We start from the raw sequence: 26441 nt of genomic DNA, 5'->3' as shown, positions 1-26441 counted from the left end.
TGAGCACTGCTGGCTGCTCCCAAGCCTCAGCCCAGCAGGCATGTGGAAGCAGACACCAAGAGGACTTCATTTTACTGCCCACGCAGGTAACGAGACAAAGAACCTCTTCACAAGAGCCACCAGTGAGCAGGCTGCCACCAGCCTCCCCCGTGCTGCTGCTGGTTGTGTGTGAGCCATGGGCTGCCATCAACAGCTCCTGCTTAGAAGCAAGGACACAGAAATGAAAGGGGTTTAGGGTGCAGTAATTTTGCTATAAAAGGCACTTCCCAAGCCCCAATTCACTTTCCTCTTACTGAACACATACTTGCTCCCAAAGCTTCTGGGGTGAGACACCAGCCTGTCCCACCTTTGGACCCAAACACAACACGTGTCATTGCCTTTCCTCTCACATCCCTCCCATGCCACATGTAAGGAATGGCACTGCCACATCCTCCCTCGCTGGCATTTTCCCCAAACCATTACTCCTGAGGATAACATGTACCCTTAAGGAAAGCCCAAGGTCCAGGTGTCATCACAATAGAGGCTCGTACCTGCACTTTCACCCAGCTCACACGGTGAGGAAAGCACACAAGCAGAGACCACTTACGCACGTGGCCAGAGCCCCATACACAACACTCATCACTCGAGTACTTTCCCTGCTCCTGCATGACCTGGATGAAAGAGCCAGATGAAAGAGCCATACAGCGACCACACATATGGCTATAAGACGTGCCCCAGGAATAGTCATCAGTGACTCCATCACACCAGAAGACTCCGGTACAGTGCAGGACCCCACACAGCAGAGCTGAATCAAAAGCAGCTCAGACAGCACCAGGCAAGGAAGGGCTACAGGAAACACAGGGCACGTGACTGGAATACAAAAAGACAGTGACAAACCATCAAAGCTGTCTGTAACTAACAGGACACATTAAGTTGCAGCGCTCTCCCCCCACTTGCAGTCAGTCTCACTTTCCACAGCTGCTTTTGGCACGTGGCAGCTGCGAGCACAGCCTCCCAACCCACTGAAATGAGCTGCAAGAGTCACAACGCTGCAGAAAGCGACATGCAGCTCATCGGGACACACAAGCAGAAGTAATACGAGTGCTGTATGCAACGCACGAAGCCATCCTTCCCCTCTCTGCTGTGCTGGCAAGGCTCCAGCTCACACGCTGCATCCAGCTCTGGCCACAACACTCGGGAAACGCAGAGACAACTTGCACAAGGAAGAGTTGTTTGGGTTACTCTGTGAAAACAGGACTCAGAGGCAGTCTGGAGGAAAGAAAGGAGTAGGTCTTTCTCCTAGAGAAACCAAAGTAGGAGCAGACACCTCTGTGAATGTTCCAGACAGTCCCATTTCCCCCCTTTCCTATAAATTTATAGAAGGAGGTTGACCAGAAGCCTGCCAGAAAGCAATTTGCAGACAGGTTTTTAAGACGCAAATCATGACCTCTGGCATCCAACTGCAAGGTTTACACTCCAAAACAGCAGTGCCTGGCTGCAACTTTCTTGACAGAGGACATTCAATACTTAACAGTAACAGAGCATCTGGTTTTGGCAGAGGACATTCCATACTCAACAACAGCAGAGCGTCTGGTTTGCTTTTCTTCGGAAGGTCAACACATGCATCCTGCTCTACAGCCTCAAAACAAGAGATGTATTTTTGATATCACAACCTCCACCCTGCCAGAAGCATCCATCATCTACACCAGGCTGACAATCTGGAGGAAGTGCTAGAGCAGACACACTTAGGGTTTGTCTGGCTCTCTGACCGCCGCGTACAGCATCTCCTTGGGGAAAGCCTCAGCATACTGCTGCCAGGCAGGGCTGTAATACATTAGCTACAAAGGATGTATTTGTTCCAGCAAAGAAACCCTTCCTTCCCATTGTAGGTTAGCTTAACTTAAATTGCTTCCAAAGGTACATATGCTACACCCAAATCACACAGTCCTATGGAAGGACTGTTAGAGGTACAAATTAAAAACTCTTCAAATAACACTGCACTTTTTGCTGCACAGCTCCCTCAGGCAGAGCAGCTCTTCAGTGTCCCTTCAAGAGCAGCTAAAGGACGGTTCCCTCTACACCCCTACCACCCGTGGCACGGAGCCAGCCTGTGACAGAAGGAGCATACACCTACCTCTCCCCCAGCCAGGAGAAATGTGCACGCTGCAAAGCTAAAACCATCTGGACTCCTGACTCGCCGGTTCCCATATGTGCTCCTGGCAGCAATGGGAGGAGTAAACCAGCCAGGGCTGGAGAAAGCTGTGGATCATCTTGCATGAAGCTCTTCTGCTCCTGCTCTATCAGCTCCAGGGACACTAGCTCCTCTCCAAGGACATGTTCCTTCCCTTGGACACATGTTGCCTCCTCCACATCCCCCCCCTGAATCTGCTTGCTCTTCTCCAAAACTATCATGTGCAGGCTGGAGAGCTTCTGCCTGGCACAGCTTAAAGGCTGAGGCAGAGTCAAAGGCTGCACAGCCATTTGCAGTAGGAACTGGAGGAGTCTTCCTGCAGAGGGTTCTGACTATGCATCACCTTTTTGGCTGGTCCCACTGCCTTCCAGCTACACTGGCTTCGGGTACATATTCAAGTTACTCAATGTGAGCCACCTTCTGTAGCTGCTGCCACACACTGACCTCTTCCACTAAGGTTAAAAACACAGGCCCACTTTGGGGATGAGGCAGAGAAAGCAGCTCAGCAACAGCTAAATTACTCTTCCGTTATTTTGCATTGCCATCCATACACATCCCACACTGCTCCTTCCTTGCTCTGTCCACTTGGGATGACAGTTTATGCTGTTGCAGAAGTTTTCTGGGCAAGAACAGTTAGTTGTACCCAGGTCAACTGGCTTTTCATCGACAGAGCAGTGATGGATCTGGAGTCACACCTTCAAGGCAAGGAAAGGGCAGAGCAGGACAAACCTCAACACCTAAAGCAAGGCTGGAATATGTGACCCAGTATCAGAGATTTGTGCCTGGACCGGCCACTTTCTCAAGGCTAAAACAGCAAAGGAAAAAAAGCTCCCCAAGCAAACAAGACACATAGGAAGGGAGCGTTGCAGAGAGGCCGACTGGGGCTTCATTACCCCCTACGGCAGTCCGGCGTGTCAGCACCGATCACTCTCCTCAATACAGTTTATTGCAATCTCCAGCAAATTGCTTTCACCCGCAGGTGCTCACACTGCCGGCACTGCACAGCCCTGATGAGCATGCAAAGATGACACATCGGCGTAGGGCAGAAATTATGCTCTCTGAGCGGCAGAAATGATGCTCTCTGAGCGCTAAGTGTGAACCTGCCCATTCTTATCAAAGTCCCTATTGACTCAGTAAAACCACAATCTCTCGAGCAAAGCTACTTCTGCCAGTAAGACTGCACTTCTGCCCTTAGGGCATATGCAGCTTTATTGGCCTCTGCCTGTTGGTTCAGCTGTGCCAGGCTGGAAGGGATACCTCCATCGAAGACCTGCTTACACATTTCAGCCCTGTGCCATCTGAAACCAAAGCCAGGAAGCACAACGCCAGTGCATTAACTGGTGACAGTAAGCAGCCGATGCTGCCCACACCGTGCTTTATGTGCTAGATGGGGCTTTCCACCTCACCCTGGTCTGCATTCAGGGTCCTGTTCATAGATTTAACTGCAATGATATTTCTGTCAGAGGCATCTTCAGAAAGACCATGACCTGGGAGCAAGTCTTCGGTGCCTGCTACACAAACAACACAGTTGTTGCAGTTGTCTGAACCTTCCCAAGTTCAACTGTCAGCACAACCTGTGGAGGGTGGAGACCCCCTTCTCACAGCACAGGTACTGAGAGATAAGGTAGCAACACCACAAATCCCTCCAGGCACTACTGGAAACAGGCTAAAGACACCACAGTCTCCCTCTTTAAGCAAAAGCATTGTCTTTGCAGGAGCAAAATTTGTCACTTTCAGAGGCCTGGCTCAAAGCTGACTGCATTTTGCTTACCTTTTTCCAGCACCCACATAAAACCACTATCTTCCACTGCCTTTCTAAACACAGTTAAAGTTTACTGACGAATCCCCATATGATCCATCTTCCACAGGAATCTCAGGCAACCTGTCACATTGGTCAAACTCGCTCTACCAAGTCCATTTATCTCCACCACATCAGCTCCGAGTGTGCAAAAGAAGAGCGTGAGCAAGCCCTGACCACTCCTGCCCCCACAGACTGCTCCAGAAGGAGATCAGACCCACGTAGACAGCCTCACCCAGCTATACAAGACAGCATGTCACCTGCTTCGCTCCCTGAGTGCGTCACACTTGTCGTAACTGTCCTGCATGCTTAAATGACATCCCATGAACCACCCTGGAAGGACGACTGCAACATAGCCCAATGTGATGGATCCTAGAACAGGAGCAAAGTAAAGGAGAAGGTGAGGTGAAACCTTTTAGCTTCACTGCTGGTGTCAGAGAAGAAAAAATACAGCAAACACCCTGCCCTCCACATAAATGCACAACCCAGGTTCCCCCATGTTAAGGATGCCACATACTTTGGCACAAAATCAGCCCCTAGGGATTAAACTGCCATGGCAGAGCCTGTTAGCACTTACAGCAGCTTCCTTCAAAGGTTTCCAGTGCTTTGAACAAGACACAGACTGCCACACTTGCATGAGGAGACGGGGACGATCTCTGGCACATTTCTGTGGGTCTGACTGTGCAGGGAGCAACCACAGGGCAGGAGCAACGTGGTCCTGAGCTAAACGTGGGGGGAGCCCCTGGGCTGGCCGTGCTCCTACCGCGATGCAGACCCGCACACACCCAGAGCTCCCTCCTCTGTGGTCCTTTCACGGCAAGGGCAGCCACAGCACAACCTGGCAAGGCGCTGACTTCACTGCGTGCGGTGACATGCCACAGCTGCCTCTCTTGACCACATCGCCGCCAGCCCAGGAAGAGGTGGGGGGACAGGCAAACTGCCACAGCGCCGCTCCCAATCGCACCCACATGGCGCCCAGCAATGCCCCCCACTCCCAGGGACAGACTGGAGGCGGGGGGGGGGGGGCCCACACACATCAAATGTGATCCCACCCCACGCAGTAACATCGTACGGTGCTGTACTGTAGGACGTGATGGTGCGTCCCCACCCCAGGAGCACGGCTGGGGGAACGCAGCTGGCGTGAGATCACGCTGCCACCGCCCCACGCTCTGCTGTCCCCACGCCAGACCCCACTGCAGCATACGCAGCCTGTCCTTCCCCAAGGGGGGGCAAACAGCCTGGGGGTGCCCACGCAGACACGAGGACACGCTCGCACCACGTTGCGTTGGACGTTGTACCCCGCAGCATCGCATACGGCGTCCTCGTCCCCGCTGGGAAACCAGCTGGGGGGGGGGGGGGCGTTTGCAAGCAGACACCCCTTGACTCGCTGTGGGGCACACGAAGGTCCCCCTGTCCCCCTCCTGCACGGAGGGTGTCCCCACGTCTCACACCATCACGCCTTCATCCTCACTGCACCCAGCCCCCCGTGAAACAGCCCGGGGAGGGGGACTGGAAGAAGGAGAAGGGAAAAGCGTTTTATTACCCCGCATTGCACTGGCCGACGGCTCGCCCCACACGGGGAACTGCGGGGGGAGTGGGTGGGGGGGCCCTGCACGGAGCCCAGCACCCACCGCGCTGCCCCGGACTTCACCGCACCCCACGGTGGGGCAGCGGGGGTGGGGTGCGGAATGGGGGACACGCATACTTCACACAACCACCCTTTCAATGCACAGCACCGGGCCCCACTGCGGCTGCCCCCCGCCCCACGGAACCGGGCCCCACGGCTCCCCCTCCACGGGGCCAGGACCTACGGCAGCCCCCCCCCCCCCACCTCCCCCAACCCACCCCCCGTATCTCCTCTCCCAACGGCGTCCCCCGAGAGCCCCCGCCCGGGCACGGCGGCCCCCTCAGACACCCCCCTCACGGACGCCAGGCCCCGAGGCGCTCCACCGGAGCTCCGGGCCCCACGGCCGGGACCCCCGACACCCCACCCCCCCCCCGAAGCCCCTCGTCCCGCCGGTACCTTGTACTTGCCGAAGCCGGCCAGCTGCTCGGCGGTCACGTACTCCATGGCGACCCCGGTTCCCGGTGCCCGGTGCCGGTCCCTCCGCTCCGCGCCCGCCCAGGCCCCCGCCGGCCGCCGTAGCCCGCCTCTCGCCGCCGCATCGGCCCACCCGGCGTGGCCGTGACGTCACGGCTCCCCGCCCGCCGCATACGGCCAGGGGAGGCGAAAGCCGGGGCGGGGGGGGAAGTCCGGCGGCGGAAGGGCGCCGCCTGCCGGGCGGGAGGTCGGCGGGGTTGTGAGGGGAGCGGTCGGTCTGTGGTGCTGGCTGGAGGGCGGCTCTAAAAAAAACCGATTTTGAGGGGGAAATAAAAGACCTGGGGAGGTCCCGTAGGGACCAAGCAAACGCGGAGGAGGGCGAGCCAGGCCTGCCTTGGGCAGTTCTCCCACGAGGAGGCGAGGGAGGCCGGCTTTCCCTGGGGAGATGGCTTCCTGCCTCGGTGAGGCCAGGCTCGCAGCCGGCACCCCGGCTCTCCCCGGGGACCGCTGACCCTTCTTTCCACACCTGCGGGTGGGGAGGAGGTATTTGGTTAAAAAGAAACCCCTCCTCGGGGGGAGGAGAAGGAGCAGGGGCTGCCGCAGGCGGCTGGGGCTCCGCTGAGGGGACCGGCCGCAGTAGTGGGCTTGGCAGCGTTAGGTTTATGGTTGGGCTCGATGATGGTAAAGGTCTTTTCCAAGCCTAAATGAGTCTATGTATCTTGTCCCAAGCACCTCCTCCCCCATCGCTGTTTAACTGGGAGTTCTGGGATTTTTACAACTTCCCGCCAAATGGAAAGAAAAGCAGCAACATTTTCAGTTTCCCATCTCACAGGAATGTCTACCCAGTCCCAGCCCTGCTTATTCTGCTTGGGCGTTTTGCTGCAGTTTTATCCTTTTTTTTAAGGACAGTGTCAGAGAAAGGTGATCCAAAGGGGCCAGAACAGGGACCTTCCCAACACCGCTTGGACCGGGACCATCCCAGGCTCCATGCACACCGACGGCGGCACTGGCAGGGGAACCCCAGGAGCACGTAGAGCAGGGCTGGGGTGAAGGGAACCTATGGACTCCGCAGAGAACTTGTCCTTGTCCCACCGGCTCCAGGGACAGGCGCTACAAAGGATATATATTTGGGATCCCACGGGATGGGGGGAATGAAAGGGAAGGGTACGCACAGGGAAGAGGGATGGGAAGGATAGAGCAAGGAGGGGGAGAAGAAGATAAAGCAAGGAAGGGGAGAAGAGGAAGCGAAAGCAAAGTTGGTGCACTCGGATCTCCCCATTTCCATTTCCAGCACCATCCTGGCCGCCTCCCAGCCTGTCACCCCAGCCCCGTCACCTGCCTTCTCCAGCCGCCGTCTTTCCCACCTTGTGCATCAGACAGACCCCCACCAGGCAGTTCCTGCTCAGCTTTACATTCACATCCCAACATCATCAGGTCTTTTGCCTTCCCTAACGATTCTTTTGAGCGAGTCGGTGTCACCGAGAACCTTAGTTACAGACAGGAGAGTTACTGCATCCCTGCGTCACTTGAAGGCATGTTCGCATTCCTTCCCACAGCAAGGTCTGCAAGGAAGGACGTGCCACATGATCCCTCCGAGGGAGACACGGGCCAAGGTGGACTGGCAAAGACACTGAAAGGCGTGGGCCTCCGCGTAGAGTACTGGCTCCCTGTACTGGAGAAGGAGATGGGAGTTACTGGCATACAGGCTTTGAGACATCTCAAAGATGATGGTCACCTAAAGCTTGCAAGCAATGCGCAGTACACATGGGAGAAAAAAGCCCAGAAAGAGTGCTTCAGGCACAGAGCAAGGCGAGGGTACCAGCACGGACCCTCCGCCTGCCTGACACCCCAGCCCGGGCCTGAGGCCACCCTACTCACCGGCTGGTCCAGCTTGAAGTTTGCTAGTGAATCCACACGCACGCCCCACGCACACCTGGTTTGGGGGATACGGACACTCGCTCCCTGCCCAGCAGCTGGCACCAGGCACGTGGGCTGAGATCCACAGTCCTTCTCCAGCTGCTGGTGCTCAGCCCTTCACTCCCCTCACTCACACTGGTCCCCCCCAGGTAGTTCATTTTCAGGACACACACCATTCACATCCCCGTGGCTGTAGGGCAAAGACCCCCACTTGCTCTAGTAGACTGGAGACCCCCCACTGAGACCGCCCCACTCACTCCAGTAGCTGACAGAGTGGGCCAGAGGCACCTACACTCCCAGTCTGACTCCAGTAGCTGGCCCCAAATCCACTCATACACACACATCTCTCACCAGTAACTGGCGCTTAGTCCTTGCAGCACACGCTCACACAGTGATGGTGAGGTTTGCTTCCTGTCATTGTCTCCATGTCTGTTTTGTCAGGTCTGCGTCTTGGGTTTGGTTCCCCTTTTTTCCCTTAGTTTCCCAGCTGACCAGCTCCCCGATCAGATAACCTCGCTGGAATAAACCTTCTCACCCTCTCACTCATCAGTTAGTGTGACTGACCAGGCTTGGTTCCCACCACTGCCTCCCTTATCACTTGTCGGTCAAATTTGTTTTACTGGATGTTCTCGTTTACAGCTTCCTCCCCTCCTTATTATCCCTTGAGACATCAAAGAAAGTTCTTGACCAGACACCCTGAAGGGAGCAGACACTATCCTTCCACACGCCCTTCCACAGACCATCACCCAGTTGCTGCCTGCCTGTCTTCACAGCACAAACGCTGAAGTAACACACAACTGTGGCTCACCTGGAATTAAAGGATACAGAGACCGGTCCAGTCCAATTTGACTAGTTTATTAGCAAAGACTACAAGGGATTATAGTGAATCACCACTTTGGCCAACTCTCCAGGAGGGCTTGGTCCTTGGGTTTCCAGCGGCATTGCAGACACTGCACAGCAAAAACCACCAACCACCTCACTGGTGCAGTCCCAGCTGGTTACACGTTCTCCAGACCACGGCTCCGTTGCCACCAGCCTGTCTGGACAGCACAAACACCAACATCACACACTGCCGATGGCTGCTGAGGAAGCTGCAAAGATATGTAATTCTCCACATTGGTCATACAGAGGCTTTTGCTCAACAGCTAAGCAAACGGCAAGAGCAGTTGCTATTGTGGCTAAGAGCTGGAGGAAAGTTCCCCAGGCCCAGGCACCTGAGTAGGAACAGCTCGCCTTAACATATGAAGTATAGCTAGCGAACATTGAGTTAAGCCACTAACTAAATCCACATAGGCTGTTGTGTTAACTGTTTTAATGACATCGGAGACAGAACAGCTGCTGGTCTCAGTACTAGCTCAGTTTATCAATAAGGGATCGATAAGGGAATGATAATCCTGAAAACCTAAACAGCACAGCTTGCAGCCAATGTTGAGCTGCTCTCAGATCCTGCAGCCCTTTCTTTAAGTGTGACAAGTACTTGCTGCAGGAAAACTGGGGTTTTACCAGTGTCACTTATTTTCTCATAGCAGCTGATAAAATTGGTACTTTCTAATGCTGTCTTTGCTCTCCATCTGGCACTTGGTCTTAATCTTGGCCATGTGACTGCTCGCTGCAGGAATGTTTTGCTTTTTTGCTCTAAGACAAAAACGGAGGTAAATGTTTATGGCAAGAAGGGAAGAGGATGCTGACTTTATCATGAAGCAAGGAAATTTCTGAGTTATGGCAGAAGTAGCATGCCTTATTTCACCCAACTTTGTGAGCAATTAGATATTGTTTTCTTCATGTGGCTTGAGGTCGTAGTCATTATAACAACATTTTGTGGATAGACTTGTACTATGTTCTTCCAAAATGCAAAGCAGTTGCAGTTCTTCCTTCAGATCAACTTGACCTAAAGCTGCTCCAGTTCGTCAAGCGCTTCTTGCTTTGTCATTCGCTGCCATGAAGCAGGGATTTCTCCTTTGCCATGAAATTTCCCATGGTAACATTCTTCTAGCTCTGTCCTGAAATGGCACACAAACCATTTCCAGTACGCTTGCATGGATGGATCAGAAGGAATGTTCCAAGTGGAATAAGGAGGTCCTGCATCCCGGTATCTCTTGTAGGGGATCCATGTGTCTTCACCAATCCTGAATAAACAGTCACTTGCAACGCTACTAGAACAAATATCAACGACCAGATTGTCTGTTTTATGCCACTTGCATCCTGCCAAAACTTGTGGACGATGGAAGACAAGCTGATGGTCTCCGCTGTGATTCGGTATGGTGCTTGTGCAAACAGCCCCACAAAAGGGACACTGCTCCCAGCACCCTGCAAACTGTTCAGCCAGGATCGTGTGAGGCTGCGTTTCAAATGAGTTCATGTCAGCACTAGCAAGCTCTTCCTTGAGACGATCCTTCAGGGAAGCCAGTGCTTCTGTCATGGCATTATTCAGGAACTCTATGTCTGTTATCTCCTGATGCTCAATGCCTTTCAGGTCCCTTCTGGGCAAGCTTAGCACCTCTCCAAGTGCGCTGCAAAATTCATCCAGCCAAAGAGAGATTTTGTCTTCTCTGTCTTTTCTGTCTTTGACAGTGTTGGTTGATTTAAAAACAGCTGACTGGATGCTTTCATAGAGGTGAGTAAGGGAGTCATCTAAAAACTTCTCCAGCCTCCTGTTCTCATCTAAACAGTACATCTCAACACATGTCTCAATGTAACTCAGTAAAAAGTCTTCTGGGTGATTAAGGTACTCCTTGAAATTCTCAAAATCTTCTTCTTCTGCCAGATATCTCAGTATGCAAACTTCCAGAGAGGATCTATTCCCATTGAAATATGGGATTTTACCCTTCATGTCTCGAGCTATGGCAAGAGCTGTCCTCTCATAGACCGCTTGGTGAAGAGCTGGGGCAATCTTGTCACACAGGTAAACAGCAAATATTGTGATAGAAGTGGCTCCTCGGCAGGAAATCTGGAAACATTTAAAGAAATCTTCTCTCTTGCTCTCCAGGTAGATGACTGGATCATTTGCTTTTTTGAATGCTACATGCATGGCTTTAAACCTTTCTGCTGCCATTCTGCACAGATACAGTGACAAATCTATTCTGTAATCTTTATTAAAACTATATTTTGCATTGCTAGGGACAGAGTTCATACCTTTCTGTACTTCATTTAGTATTTCATGAATAAAACTTCGATTATAATCCCTTTTCTCCTTTTCCTTCTTATCAATGTTTACCCTCACACACGCTATGATGTTATCTGTAATGCGGTGTATGTTGCTCACATCAGCATCCTCAAAATTCATACTCAAGATGGCCCAACGGTTTTTCTTAGCAACATGTTTCTCCAAGTCAACAGAAAATACCCTGTGTTTGGGAAACGTCCTGATTCGTGCATGTAACTTAGGCTCCTTAAAGTGATCTAGAAGGACATCTTCTATTTCCACATCGATATCAACCTGTTCCAGAGGGGGAGCAGCAGAGGAGACTTCAGTAATCCAGACTGCCCAGAGAGAAATAAAGTTGTCTCTCAGTTGTCTTTCACTTAGTCTCTGGCCTTTTAGAGACAGAGCCAACTGCCTACTCCTTTTCAGGAGCTCGTTTTCATATTCTGACTTCCTTTCATCCAGTTTACACTGGTTCTTCTTTAGTTCAATAAGATTCTCACACTTCTTTTTCGTTTCAAGAAGAAGAGACTCTTTTAGTTCTTTCAGCTTCAGTTCCGTGCTGCCTTTCCACTGGACCAGTGTCTCAGAGTCTCTGTCTTCACTGAAATACTTTTCCATGTCTTTCATGATGGCATCGCTTGTCCCTTGCACTAGTTTTTCAAGGTGTTCTGTGGTGACCTTCTGCAAGTCCCCATTCCGAATTTTATTGTCCAGTTTCATTTGCAAGTCTAAGATGTGACTCCTCAGCTGCCAGGTCCACTGACTAAATGCGGTTTCCAGTTTCTTGTACACAGCAATCTCCACTGAATTCTTGAAGCTGAAAATGAAGTTTTCGTTCAGCAAAGCGTTCCAGAGGTCACTAATACGAACTTTCAAGCTCGAGAGCCTCAAAATGCTGCCCTGCGACTCCTTCGTGGCAGCTTGGAGAATTTTGCTCTTTAATTCCTGGACGTTCTGGCTGTAGGTGGGGTTGGGTGGTGCCATTGGGGGGTTTCCTTCCCACAGGTGAGCAAAGTAATGGATGTGGGTGTTCACATCAAAGCGGATGACGTCGCTGAAGCAGGAGACATCACAGAATTCCTGCTGGGCAGCTGTCACAGTCATTTCATCCAACTTTTCCTGCAGACGTCTTTGTCCTTCCATGTTCTGTTCCTTGGCAGTTATTTCTCCCACATTTTGGTGTACAAACAGGCAGCTTGGGGAAAGATTTACTTGCTTCATCCTCAGAAAAGCCTGCACAGCAATCTGAAGGACATCTTGCATTTCTGAAGGATTTTCTCCAAAGATATTGATCAAAGTCATGTTGCCGATGCCAATGACAAAGGTGGCCAGCTCGTTGTCATGATTACGGGACTGTTTATTGGCCATCTCTATGGCACGAAGTCCCTCTGTGTCAACAACTAGCATGTAATCAAAGTCCAGATCTTGTTGCAGCTTCTCGTCCACTTTAATTAGCTGCATAAAAGCTCCCCGGGTGCACCTCCCTGCACTGACGCTAAACTGAAGACCAAACATGGCATTCAACAGGGTTGACTTCCCTGTGCTCTGGATGCCAAGCACTGAGAGAACAAATACTCGTTTGTCCCCTAGCTTCTCAATTAATCTGTCAAAGATTGCTCCAATCCATCGTAATGGTACATAAGAAGCATCACCATCCATCAGCTCGACAGGATGCCCTGAAACCATCAGATCAGCTGCAATTTCAGGTAGTTTGACACAACAGTTATCCTTTGAGTTCATTGATTCCAGAGCTTCATAAATCTGCCCTATCTCTCTCAAAATATGCTCAAGGCCAATGGATGAATCGTTGATTTCACTGGAGAGGGCATCTAACTGACTCAGCAACAGAGGCTTCACATTGTTTTTTTCATTGGTTTTCTTTATTGCCAGGATTTGAGACCATAACTGGTGATACTCTCTCTTCAGTTCGTCAAGGCGACCAGAGGACAGGTCATCCATAAACACCTTCATCCACTGCAGGAAGTATTTCTTGGTATCTGCTGGCTGTGACTGGAGAAAGCCAAGGACTGATTTCATCAGCTGATTGAGGGGGAATGCCTTCTCTAGTTGCTTTCTTCTTATTGCTGACTTCTCTGACTCAATTTGGCTCCGATGATGCTCTATACTCTTGTTCCTCTTTTCCTGCAAGCGAGTGAGTTCTTTGTCCTTTTTGCACCACGTGTACCACAGTTTTCCTTGAAGAGGCAGTAGCTGGGATTTGATCTCAGACGACTTCTCTTTCTTCAGAAGCTTCACCAGCGCCTTTGCCTTTTCTTTGGCTGTCACACACGCATCTGTATCTTCGTCAACTAAGAACCCGTACTTGCGAGCTTTGTCCAGGCAGGCGTCAAGGCTGAAAAGCGTGTTAGACCCTTCCAGGAGATCCCTGATTGTTTTTGTCAGCTCGCCCATTAATTTTGCTTCGTTTCTGTTCTTGATACCTATTCTTATGTTTTGCCTGGATCGGCCAGCTGCAACATTCTCTTTTTCAGTGAAAAGACAAACCAAAGGCCTTTGCGACTGCCACAGGTCATGTAAAATTTTCTTCCCTTTCTCGTCATTCTGATCAGAGTTGGATATGAGAGCCACGTTCACGGCAGAGATCTCCTGTAAAAACTGCAGCTGTTCTTCGTGATCCCTTGCATCTCCGTGCAGGTTACAGAAAGCAACACAGCAGTCAAAGCTGTCATCGTCACTGCCCCGGGGACAGTACCAGGAGATCTCCACAACACCTTTCATCAGCAAACAGTCTTTGGTGCTGCCTTTGCAATGTCGGTGGAAAAAAGTGTCATGGTTTTGTTTGCTCAGCAGAGCATTCAGGATCTGAGACTTGGAAGAGGAGGGAGAACTGCCGATCCGTAGGAAGGACACGATGGGTGTCTCTGCCTGGTAAATGAGTTGGTTTTTGTAACTGTTAATTCTGGTCTGCTTTCCCGACTTCTCAGACCCTTTCCAGCTCTTTTTTATTTGGCTGAGGGACCAGAGGGGGAACTCTATCTGTGAAGTGCATGGGTTTGGTACCAGGAGAGGTAGCGCAAATTGGCAGAAAGCAAGCTTCGTTGAAATGTACTGTCTCATGAAATCATCAGCGCAATGAAAAATTGCCATCTGGAGGTCCATGGGGTGCACACTACTGTCCCTCGTTGCAGAGTCAGGGGCTTCTTCCTCCAAATCAGTGAAAAAGTCATCAAAGGACTGCGAGGGTTCATGCTCTTGCTCTGTGGTTTTTGGCACAGCTGCGAGTCCTGGGTTGCTGTCGTCCTTGCAAGTCAGGTACCTCACCCGATAATCCACAGTTAATAGCTTTTGCAAGAAGTAAAATGGTAGTTCATTGTCCTTGCTGGGCTGGCTGTCATGTAAAGATGTCTTGTATATGATGTGGAAATCTTCAGTCCCCATTTTTCTTGGATAGTGACTTTCTAGTCCAAGGCGCTTAAGTAAGTGGAGGAACTCTTGGTTTGCAATGGCTTGATTTGCTTTGGATTCGCTGCTGTCTGATTTGGAATTGGACTGACTGGAAGGCTCTGTTCTTTGGAAAGTGTCTTCCATATCTTTGATGATACTGTGTTTCTTCAGATCGTCACATGTGTCATTCAAGCGCCCACTGATGAAGGAATGCAAGTCACTTTCCAGCATCTCCCAGTCTTTGAATGCACTGTGCTTTTCAAGGAGAGTTTTTATTTCTGCGGACCATAAGTTTTTCATCTGATCTTCCATGAAAACTAAACGCTCATTCTTCTGCTCAGGGGACACCGCTTTATATTCAGATGTCACAGTTAGACCCGTCAGCAGCAGGAATGCCTGGGCTCTGTAAACATCTTGCTCCTTCAGACTCAGATACTCCTTATGTCCCATTTGGATTTCATTTATCATGAAGTTAATTTCTGGACATCCAAGGAGGTACTGAAAAGTGCTCCTTTCCACCTGGTATCCCATGCTGGTCGTAATTAAGAGCACCAACAGTTCTATGTCTTTCTGTGCCCTTTCCTGGAGAAACTGGAGTAAGGAATAAACAGCTAGCCTTGCAGTCAAGGTGGCTTTTATCTTTGCTTCGTGAATGGCAGATGCAGAGGTTTCGGGTGCATAGGTGGCTTCCTGGATGTACTCCTTCATTTGCAGCAGTGTCTTGGTGAGATCTTCAAGCTCAGAAACATTGGGAGTTTCGGGAAGCACGTGCTCAGTATGGAAGATCCATTGCATAATGAAGGAAGACCTGGGGAAGTCCTTGACAGAATAGACATGAGGATCCAAGAGGCACCTCAGCAGAGACTTGATGTAGATGGTGTTTTCTGGAGGTGACTTCTCGCAAAACAGAACGGTATTCACCAGGAACTCCTGCAGTGCTTTGTCTGACAGGCATACGTTGATCCAGACACTATGGTTTCTGGTTTTTTCATTCAGATTCTGTTTGAAATCTATCAGCGTGAGCAGTTGCCTTTCATCCCCTGTCACCTCCCAGGCCCTCACGCACTCCACGAAAGCTCTGGCCTCTTCCACTGCGCTGACCAGTTCCTCTCCAAACATGGTGCCGACACTGTGATTCGTTAGCACCTCGTACGCGGCCCTGAGGCTGCTGCTCATTTCATAGATGGACTTGAAATCACTTTTGTGATTGAACAGGATTATATCCCACACTGGGATCAGCTGAAAGCCTCGGTCGATAACATGCCACGTTGTGTTATTAGTTACAAGCCCCAATTTCCACTGAGGAAGAGAATCTGTCTCTGATGGGCCCCCTGTGGTGGCCACGTAGAGCTGAACCGCTGTGTGGGCACTCCTGCTGTCTCTTCCCTGAAAAGAAGCCTGTGAGCTGGATTTCGAAGCGTCCACGTCTGCTCCCACGCTGACACTGAAGCCGCTGTAGCTGGCCCCAACGTAGCAGTTCAGTGCTTCAGATGCTTGTCGCTTCACCTCTTCCCGCTGCTCAGCTCTGAATCCTTCCACGGATGCCTTCCACCAGAATATCCCCCCAAAGTGGAGGGGACCCTGGTTTACGTGGGACCCAAACCTGCTGAAGAAGCTCGCATACCTGCTCTTCAGCATGTGGGGCCTGTCTGCTTCCTGAGTGATGCTCAAAAGATGCTCGATGTCTTGCAGCTCCTGCAGGGCCGCATCCGAGAGGCGAAGCTGGTGCTTTTGGAAGTAGCAGGAGGCCAGCGGGATGTACTGGTACTTCGTGGTGCATATGTAGCTCTGCTCAGAGCGGGACTGATGGGTGTCCTCTGACTGCAAGGACCTGCTGTAATCTACACCAGCTTCCACATTAAACCCCCAGAACCCGGCTTTGGCAGCAACGCTGATGCTGAACCCCAGCTGCTCCATGGACTTGGTGAAAGTGGCTTCTGCTGCAGAGGAGGAGAACTCCTTCCTCTCAAGCAGCGACCCTTGCTCTGGACTGGCAAGCTTGAATCCGTCGGGAACCCCGATGAGCTGGTCTCGCCTTGCCAGCACATCCGCAAGGCTGTTTGTTCTGTAAATGCCCTGCAGGGCCAGTCCCCCCGACGCCCGCCTCAGGACCTCCATATCGGAGACGTTCTCACCCTGGCCCACTGACAACTCCTGCTGCTCCAGCTGCTTCCGGATGCTCTCCAGCACATCCACCAGTGACTTCTCCGGTGGTGCCCAGTACTCTTTGGGAATCTCCATGGCTTGCCACAGAGCCTCCTCTTTCTGTCTTATAACGTCCTTGCTGTGGCTGTGGCTGTTGCGCATTTCTTTCAGCTCCTTCAGGGCGAGCTTGGCCGCTTCTTGTCTCTGCTTTGTTAGCTCCAAGCGCTCCTTCTGCAGCTCCTCAGAAGTTGCTTTGCTGTCTGTTAGTTCCAGGAGTTTTCGGAGCGCCTTTGTTTCCCAGGGGTACCGTACTTCGCACTCCAGCTTAAGGTAGTCTTCATACTGCAGATGTTTCAGGGCTTCTCTGGACTTGACTCCCAGTATCTGCGACAGTTTGGGGAGCCAGTATCCATCATCTAGTCCTTCTTTCTCACATGCTTCTGCCAGTAGTCTTTTAGCAAGATGTGCCTTTTCATCATCCTCTAGTATGTCCTCCTGTGAACCCATGGCTGTGGAAGAAGAAAACAGACTTTCTTTAAGGTATGTTGTAAGAGGCCGGGGCCTCTTATAAGAGGGATCTCCAGCAGCTCTGGCGCTGGGGATTCCTCCTACCCAGCTGCTGGAGCCCAGCCTGGGATGCCCCAAGCCCGGGGGGTCTCTGTCCCGGGACGATGGATGTGCCTGCTGCTTTACCATTTGCAGGTTCAACCTGAAGCTGAGTGTATATCCCGGAGACAACACTCACAGACACACGCACACACACGCGCGCTCTCTGTCTTGGCCACGCAACCTGCCGTGGACAAGGTGCTGCTTTCAACAGTGCCCATGAATACCGAACAGGACTTATAAACACATAAGTACAGGCAGCTGTGGGCATTCCTGGATCCCTTGAGCACCAGCACAGCCCCTCTGTCCATCCAACACCCCTGCCTGCATCCTGCACCCTCTTACCAGCCCCATGGGTCTCCTGCTCGCTGGCTGGTCCAGCTTGGTGGTTACCAGCAAACAGAGGTACGCACTCACACACTCGTCTCACGGGCACCCCACGCTCACAGGACACACTCACCCCGAATACCCAGCACCAGGCACACAGGCTGTGACCCGTGGTCCCGCTCCAGCTGCTGGCGTGGAGCCCCTCACTCATGCCCATTCCCCCCAGGAGCTGGTTCTCAGGACACGCATCGTTCCCACCCCAGTGGCTGGGAAAAATCCAAGTTGTTCCCATCCAGAGCTGTGCCTGGAGCATCCTGTTGGCCCATTGTTAGTGACTGGAGACTTTGGGTCGTCGGCATTGTCTCCGGGACCCCCTGTCTATCCAGTCTGCGTCCCTGTGTGGTTTTGTTTATCATTTCTCCCTTCACTTAGTATCCCATATGCACTGGAAAGGTCCTTGACTGCTAACCTTAATGGAGCTGATGCTCTCACTGTCCACATGCCTTTATGCCTTTTTTTTTTTTTTTAAACTGTGATACAAACCTGATAATTGTCTCTGTCTCAATTCAGTTGGATACTGAACAGATTTATTCAGTGCACAAAACCTTCCCGTGCATTCAGCTTTCGTCCCACCACCAACACAAGACTCTTACCAACACAGGTATTGATCTAAAGTGCTTGTCACGGGGCTCATGGACCCTTTCAGAGCCTTTAGTGTCAGCTTTGCCTTTAAAGTCAGTGAAGACTTAGGCAATATATGCTCAATGGATGCTGGGTCTGATTCATCTCACCTCACAGCAGATGCTCCTTTTGGTCAGATGTTTGACTTTCCAGAGGACACAGGCAGCCAAGGTCCCCAGCTCAGCTGAGACAGCACATCGTCACACGGCAGGCCTGGTAGGCAAGGCTGAGGTGTTAAGAAGAAGATCATAGAATCGTTTACATTGGAAAAGAGCTTTAAGATCATCGAGTCAACCACACCCACTAAACCACTGAACCATGTCCTGAAGTGCCTTGTCTACGCGCTTTTTGAATACCTCCAGGGATGGTGACTCAACCCGTTCCCTGGGCAGCCTGTTCCAATGCCTGACAACCCTCTCAGTAAAGAAATTTTTCCTAATATCCAGTCTAAACTTCCCCTGGCGCAACTTGAGGCCATTTCCTCTCGTCCTATCTCCAGCCACCTGACAGAATTGACCAGCACCCACCTCACTACAACCCCCTTTCAGGTAGTTGGGGACCACCTCAAGAATTCAGGAAGAAAAACACCAGGAAGGAAAGGCCCAAAATCCTAAAGGAGAAGACTAGACAGTCAGGAGATGGTGTCCTGGTTTCAGCTGGGATAGAGTTAATTTTCCTTCTAGTAGCTGGTATAGCGTTATGGTTTGGATTCAGTGTGACAGTAATGTTGATAACACACTGATGTTTTCAGTTGTTGCTAAGTAGTGTTTAGACTAAGGCAAGGATTTTTCAGCTTCTCATGCCCAGACAGCGAGAAGGCTGGAGGGGCACAAGGAGTTGGGAGGGGGGACAGCCAGGGCAGCTGACCCAAACTGGCCAAAGGGGTATTCCATACCATGTGATGTCATGCCCAGTATATAAACTGGGGGGAGTTGCTGCTCGGGAACTAACTGGGCATTGGTTGGTGAGTGGTGAGCGATTGCATTGTGCAATCACTTCTTTTGTATATTCCAATCCTTTTATTATTGTCATTTTATGATTGTTATTATTATCATTATTATTTTCTTCCTTTCTGTCCTATTAAACCCTTCTTATCTCAACCCACAAGTTTTACTGGTTTTTTTCCCGATTTTCTCCCCCATCCCACTGGCTGAGGGGGAAGTGAGTGAGCAGCTGCCTGGTGCTTAGTTACCGGCTGGGGTTAAACCACGACAGATGGCAATCCATCAACACGGAGGATTCATTCCAGGGAGCAGTGGAGGCCATCCTTTCTCCACCAGTGATGATTGCCCAGCCAGCAAAGACTCATCAGGGCCTTTTTGGGGCGGTGACCAGGCTAGGGTTTCACCTGGGACCTAAACCCACGTACCCATTGTGTACGTTAGCCCAGGGACAGTTTGCAAAGTACGTATCTCCTCCTTCAAGAGTCTCTTCTGCACACAGCAAAAGGTGCCCAGAAGGTGCCTCGGGACAGGACTGTAATGCCTGTACACCATAACAACATCGCAAGGAGGAAGACCAAGCCTGCCCATGAATTCCAAGCTCAATCGGACTGTAATTTACAAAAGATCCCCCCAGCATCGGGATCCTCCCCCAGTACCCAACTGCTGCAAATATTCTGATAAAGAAATCAGAATTTAATCACATAGAAGAGTTAGGTTTGATTAAGAAGTAAAACTGTGAAGCATAATGTATAGGATTGTTAAGTTTGAAATGCAGCCATAGAAACTTTAGGAACTGTGTTATGTGTGACTATAGGAACCTTAATATTGTTGAAGTTTGAAATAGCTAACCATAGAAACCTCACCAAGAAGTTACTGGGTTTTCTATGTTTTGTTTCAAGAAACTAAGGAAACTGTCATGGACACCAGTTATGCTGCTCGGAAACCCCTTATCCTTCCCATCTCGATTTGAGTATCGAAGACTCCAATCAGTAGAGCTAAGTGAAATTGACCAATGATTGTTTTTAAATAAGAATATTGATAAGGTTATATAATCAAAGGACCAATCATTATAAAGGTTAAATTTAAGAGCGAGCATAGTATGCATTTTTATGTAAAGAGCTTATGTAACAATGACCTGACAGAAAAAGTCTATAAAAACAGATGGATTTTGATACTAAGTGGGACACGCCTTTGGAGGAGCGATCCCCTGTGTCGCCAGCACTGCAATAAACGAAGTGCCTGCTTCTTAACTTCACATTGGTGTTAAGGAGTTTTATTCTGGATTTCGGTAACACAACTGCCAGCTGACCTCTCAAATACTGGCCCTCCTGCCAGCACCATGCAGCCACCAGCAAGGGAGGGTTCGGGGCTCACGCCTGCTTTCTCGGGGGGAGAAGATGTGGAAGGATGGAGAGCAGGCCGAAGGATGGAGAGTAGGCTGGTCTGTAAGAGCAAAGCCTGGAGACCTGTGGAAAAGTCCCAGCTCCAGATACACGGGCTGTCCAGTTAACATCTGTGCTCTCTGGTCAGGCTCAGCCAGCCTCAAGACAAAGTCTGGACGTGGCAGAGCCTGGGGGAGCAGCACTGACAATGTGGCAGCACGTGCCACATCCCACCACTGCCCAAATCATGCATCTGCTGCTGTGGGTGAAGCCCAAGCCCCCGAAGAGAGCGGGAGAAACACCACGGGGGTTGACCCCACCAGCAACTAAGCACCCACCAGCAGCTCGTGCATTCCCACCAGCGGGACTGGGGAGAGAAGTGGAAAAGCAAGAGCAAGAAACACTCCTGGGTCAAGATAAGGAGAGTTTAGCAAGCGAAGGAAAGCTGCGCGTGCTCGCAAAGCAAAGCGGAGTGTTTATTCACTACTTCCCATCGGCGGGCAGATGTCCAGCCGCTCCGTGGGAAGCAGACCCTCAGCGCACGTGATGGCCGCAGCCACCAACATCTCCCCTTCCTCCTCCTTCTCTCCAGCTTTGATTGCTGACCATGACGCCATGCGGTGCAGTCCACTTGGGCACCTGTCCCGGCTCTGTCCCCTCCGAGATTCTCGCCCGTTGGCCCATTACCGACGCTATTTCAGCCTCAGACGCCCGAAACAGCACCGCATGGCTGCAACTGAGAACATTAACTTCAGCCCAGCCAGACCCTGAACTAGCACCCAGGCACACTTGGAAGTCCCAGCATGGCTTCATATTTTTTCAAGAGTAAGGAAAAACCACATGCAATTGCATTAGTGCACTCAGAGGATGACTAAGCATATTTATGGAATTACTCAGGATCGCTTTCTTCCTTGGAAGCGAATGAGGGAAGCAGGAAGGCTGGCAGCTTGACCTGCCATGGGACTGCCTGCACCCCGTTTCATGGCAGCAGCCCCTTTGAGAGGGTTTTCCCCAGCCCTGCGCAGGGGAACCGGGCTCTGGAAGCACTTGTGCCTTAGAGGGACCAGAGACTGTAGGAGAGGCTGGAGGAGGTGAATCCCACTATCACTCCATAGGGAGGAAAAGGAAGAACTCTCCCCCTAGGCTTGGGGACAGAGCAGGATGTCCCACGAACGACACTCGTTACCCCAGTGCTGCCACGCTCTCTAACAAGCAGCACGGGAGGCAGGCACCACCACCCAAGCGACCCATGCACCCCAGCACCCGTTGCTTCTGCACCCCCGTTAATGCTGACAGAGAGCATGCCACGGGAAGGGTTATTATCAGTGATGTTCCCCAAATTAGCCACTGCAGCCTCCGACGCCACGGGAGGGCCCACAGAGCTGCCTTCCCACCTCCCCAGTTTTGCTCTGACATGTCCCAGGCCTGTCCCCTGTCTCCAGAGCAGGGAAGCAAATGGCATCAGGGTGCAGGTCCATGCACAGCTCCGCAGCCGCCCCGGCCCCTGGCCCGCAGCCCAGCTGGGCTTCAGGCGAGCGCACCCATCCTGACTCACCGTGGGGCTGGGTCGCGCCTGGGGCGGGCAGGATCAGCCCTGGCTGGGGGGAGCATTGATGGCTCCCTCCCCATCCAGCCCTGCTGCCAGCTCTTGAAGCCAGGCTTTGCACCTCCGCAGACATCAGCCTGCCCTGAACCCCCCCGGCATGTCTTCTCCTTCCCCACCTACTCCTGCTCTGACCCCCTCGCCTCCTTCCTGCCCTCCCAGTTCAACCCTTGCAGCCACACACACCTTGAGCTTCCTCAAACAGGCTGGCGAGCAAAGGCTGCTTCCTCCATCCCACGCTCGGAGCAAGGACCATTCGCCTGCTGCCCTAAAACCCCTTATTCCTTCCCTGGCATCTCTCGAGGGATGGGAAAGCACATGAAAGACGAAGCAGAAGACAAAGAAGATCCCTGCTCTCTGCTGATCCCCAGCTCCCAGCGTCCCAGAGCTCATCAGCAAGTTCCTACCGTCTTGGCAGCTCCCAGGCTGGTGTCAGCCCAGCCTAGCCCCTCTCTTTATAGAGCCGACGGGTCTCCGAGGTGGCTTGCTGCTTCCCGTTCATAGAGGCAGCGAGGAGGGCTTTCGCCTTCCTGGAAACAAGGTCACTGCCTGCAGAAGAGTGTGAAAGTGAAACTTGGCAGCTGCTGCCTGCGCTGGAGCTGAGCCAGGCAGATCAGAAGGCAGCAGCAGCCCCGGGTATCCACATCAGGTTCCCAAATTGTGTCCTGGGCTCTGCACAGGGGTGCCCGGTGCGCCCATCCAGCGCTGGTGGGGTGCTGGCAAAGCTGCTGCCTGTAATCAGGGAGAAAGTGGCAGGGACTGGGCAGCACTTGGGGCTTTCGGCTGGAAACCTCCCCAGCCTGCTCCTCTTACTCATGAATCATCGAATCACGGAATGGTTTGGGTGGGAAGGGACCTTTAAAGTAATCTAGTCCAACCCTCCTGGAATGAGGGAAGGGACATCTTCAACTAGATCAGGTTGCTCAGAGCCCTGTCCAACCTGAGCTTGAACACTTCCAGGGATGGGGCATCGACCACCTCTCCAGGCAACCTGGGCCAGTGTCTCACCACCCTCAGCGTAAAAAAAGTTCTTCCTTACGTCCACTCTGAATATCCCCTCTCTCAGTTTAAAACATTGTCCCTTGTCCTGTCACTACAGGCTTTGGTAAAAAGTCTTTCTGTCTTTCCTATAAGCCCCCTTTAGGTACTGAAAGGCCACAATAAGGTCTCCCCGGAGCCTTCTCTTCTCCAGGCTGAACAACCCCAACTCTCTCAGCCTGTCCTCACAGCAGAGGTGTTCCAACCCTCAGATCATCTTTGTGGCCCTCCTCTGGACCCTCTCCAACAGGTCCATGTCTCTCCCGTGCTGAGGACCCCAGAGCTGGACGCAGGACTCCAGGTGGGGTCTCACCCGATCGGAGCAGAGGGGCAGAATCCCCTCCCTCGACCTGCTGGCCACGCTGCTTGGGATGCAGCCCAGGACACGGTTGGCCTTCTGGGCTGCGAGCGCACATTGCTGGGTCACGTCCAGCTTTTCACCCACCAGTACCCCCAGGTCCTTCTCTGCAGGGCTGCTCCCGATCCCTTCAGCCCCCAGCCTGTGTTGATACCGGGGGTTGCCCTGACCCATGTGCAGGACCTTGCACTTGGCCTTGTTTGAACCTCATGATGTTCACACAGACCCATGTCTTGAGCTTGTCCGGGTCCCTCTGGATGGCATCCCGTCCCTCAGCTTGGTGTCATCTGCAAATTTGCTGAGGGGGCTGATCCGGGGCTGCCTCACGGGAACCCCAAAGGCACCCCATGGGCATCACCCCTCCAACCACAGCCCTGCACCCACGGTCCCCCCAGACCGGCTCCCCCCAGACCCGCCTTTGCCCTACCCAGCTGATGCTGCCTACCCAGGGACTCCCCCACCTCCCGGACCCCCTCCCTCTTTGGGGGGTCCACAGGATCCGGTTGGAGCCCCCTGACTTCTCAGACCACACGCGACTCGGGGTGCCACGGGAGGGTATTGCAGGGGGAAGGACCGCTCGTGCCCCCCCCCGCCCCCTCCCTGGGGAATCAGGTCGCAGGGACGGATCCTGCCCCACCAGCTCACAGCCGCCTGGGAAGCCTGCCTGGTGGCGGCTGTACCGGCACGGGGGCTGGCCACCTTCCCACTGCTGCAAAGGTTTAAGGGCTGGGAAAATACCAGGGGAGAGCAGGCTGCAGCCTCCCTCTCCCGGGCTGCGGTGGGCTTGGGCTTTCAGCCCCGAGTGAAATCTGGGAGCGGAGACCCCTCTGTCATTGCCAGGAAGGTGTTTATTGTGCTCCTCCTGCCAACCCTGGGCAGCGAGGCGACAGATTTCCCCATTGCAGCAAGCTGGGACCTTGTCCCCCCCACCACGCTTGCCCCTCTGCCCCACGGATGGACAGCCCACTGTGCCCCATCGCTGGAGGGTCACTCCTGGGGCTGGGCTGCCCCGTGGTTGCAGCAGGGTCCTGGGGGACCGGTAGGACTCCCCCCAGCTTGCCAGAGCTGGTGGGACCCCATGGGAGCCGGCAGTGGCACGAGGGACAGCCACCTTCAACTTGTGCTGCCGGGGACCCGGTGACCACTTCTCCCTGCCCCGCCGGCCAGGTCTGGGCTTCTCGGGGGGGGGACACAGTGACCTCGGGGCTCCCTCCAGCACCGCCTCTGCCTCGGGTGTTCAGTTCCAGCTGCTGCTTTGTCCTCCCGTGGTGTCACCTCTCCTCCCGCAGGCTCCGGGACATCCATAGGGACAACACCTTCACTCTGGGGAGAGAGGTGATGGTGACCACCTGGGGGGACCTGCCCGCGCAACCCCCAGCATCGTCACAGCCAGTGCCCACCCTAAACCCACGGCTCCGGGGTGGAGGATGCTCACCCCCAACGATGCCTAGCAGCTCTTCGAGCTCCTGCTGCAGCCGCAGTCGCAGCAGTTCCCGCAGCAGCTCCCGGCGCCGGCTCCGCGGGGCCACCCCCATGCGCCGCAGGGTCCCCTCCGTCAGCCGCAGCAGGACCCGGCCCGAGACGGCGTGCTCCTGTGCCAGCTCCGCCAGCTCCCGGGTCCCGCTCCGCGCAGCCAGCCAGGCACCCACCTCCGCCACCGTCCACTGCCCCGCCGGGCGCTGCTCCCACCGGGCCCCCTCCGACACCTGCGCCGGGAGGAGAGGGGTGACCTGGGATGTCCCCTCGTCCCCCAGCCTGTCTCTCCAGCCCCACGGAAGCTACGGGGTCAAGCTGGCTCCTCCATGCCGCAGTCCCCCCTACCCAGCCTGAAAGTGACCCTCAGTCCTATCCCCGCACCTGACCTCCACCCGTGGGGGTCCCCCAACCGCCAGGACCCAGCCGCAGTTATCCGTGGGGCATCTCCAGCCCCTGAACACCTGCCCACGCTCACCTCGGCCGTTGGGCATCCTTCCAGCAGTGCTTCGGCCCCATCCTGCACCCGCGTGTCCATGTGGGGCAGGGTGCAGGGCAGCTCAGGCTCCCTGCAAACAGGGCTTCATCAGCCGGGGGTCCCATGGCTTGTCCCCGGACCAGCCCCACCACGTCCTGCCAGCCAAATAACCCCCCCAGCCCCTCGCCACGGCCAAGCGCCCCATCCCATGGTCCCTGCCCACTGCTGCCTCCCCGGGAGGATGCGGGTGGCCATCCTCCTCGATGCCACCCGGTCCGTGCCCCCCGGCCCCCCCAGCAGAAGAGGGCTGCTCACCGGGGTGCTGGGCCGGGGGCCACAGCGAGGCCCCATTGCCCATCTTGCCACGTGGGCGTGCAGAGCCCGGCGCACCCAGGAGGTGAGATCAGCCCCGACTTGCCCATGCCCACCACCTCTGTGAGCCTGGGGGGGGTGGAACTGGCACAGCACAGCTCCCCCAGCCTAGCCAGGACCCCTTCCCCAGCCTGACCCACCTCCTCCTCCTCACCGCCCTCCACTCCAGGTCGGTGCCAAACGCCAGGAGAGAGAAAGAAACCTTTGCCCCAGCCCTGCCTCTGTGGGCACAGCCCCGTGCACGCCCCGACAGCCCGGCTTCCCCCCCCCCGGCAAAGAGCACCGCCAGGCTGCGAGGGGCTCCCCGCCATTTCGGGGAGCCGAGGGTCAGAGCCAGGCTGGGTCAGAGGAGAGCAGAGCCAGGCTCTGTCTGTACCGAGAGCCGGTGAAGGAGTTCTGCAAAATCTCTTCCATCTCCCCTCCCGCTTCCCTGCAGCCAGTCCGCCCAGTTTGCCCTGAGCATCTTCCCCGCACAGACCACCACCGGACGCACCGGAGCAGCTTCGCCTACGACGGGGACGGTGGCGGCAAGGGTCCCGGCGGGGACACGGGAGAGGC

General features: G+C 53.6%; 2 protein-coding genes across 3 annotated transcripts in view; both read right to left on the bottom strand.

The window, feature by feature from the left end:
• SELENOI (selenoprotein I) overlaps positions 1–6141 on the bottom strand; it is a 30021-nt gene extending 23880 nt beyond the window's left edge. For both annotated transcript variants that reach the window (XM_030036837.1, XM_030036839.1), the window contains exon 1: positions 5992–6141. In XM_030036837.1, the coding sequence (XP_029892697.1) occupies positions 5992–6039 (48 nt within the window). In that variant the 5' untranslated portion in view covers positions 6040–6141. The remainder of the gene's footprint in view (positions 1–5991) is intronic.
• A 2624-nt stretch (positions 6142–8765) lies between these two features.
• LOC115350829 (interferon-induced very large GTPase 1-like) lies at positions 8766–25612 on the bottom strand. Its single transcript, XM_030036818.2, has 5 exons — positions 25512–25612; positions 24996–25266; positions 24672–24883; positions 22572–22713; positions 8766–17130 (listed from the first exon to the last, which is right to left on the bottom strand). Exon 5 carries the CDS (start codon positions 17126–17128, stop codon positions 9815–9817), a length of 7314 nt encoding a protein of 2437 aa, XP_029892678.1. The 5' UTR covers positions 17129–17130; positions 22572–22713; positions 24672–24883; positions 24996–25266; positions 25512–25612; the 3' UTR covers positions 8766–9814.
• Between the last annotated feature and the right edge of the window lie 829 nt (positions 25613–26441).

This window comes from Aquila chrysaetos, chromosome 15, assembly GCF_900496995.4.
Source record: "Aquila chrysaetos chrysaetos chromosome 15, bAquChr1.4, whole genome shotgun sequence".
NCBI lineage: Eukaryota > Metazoa > Chordata > Aves > Accipitriformes > Accipitridae > Aquila > Aquila chrysaetos.
Note: the sequence above shows the minus strand (reverse complement) of the source record. Positions and strands in the feature narration are given on the sequence as shown.

Coding starts and splice junctions, on each gene's coding strand:
- LOC115350829 (XM_030036818.2), bottom strand. CDS start 17,128: ATGGGTTCACAGGAGGACATACTAGAGGATGATGAAAAGGCACATCTT.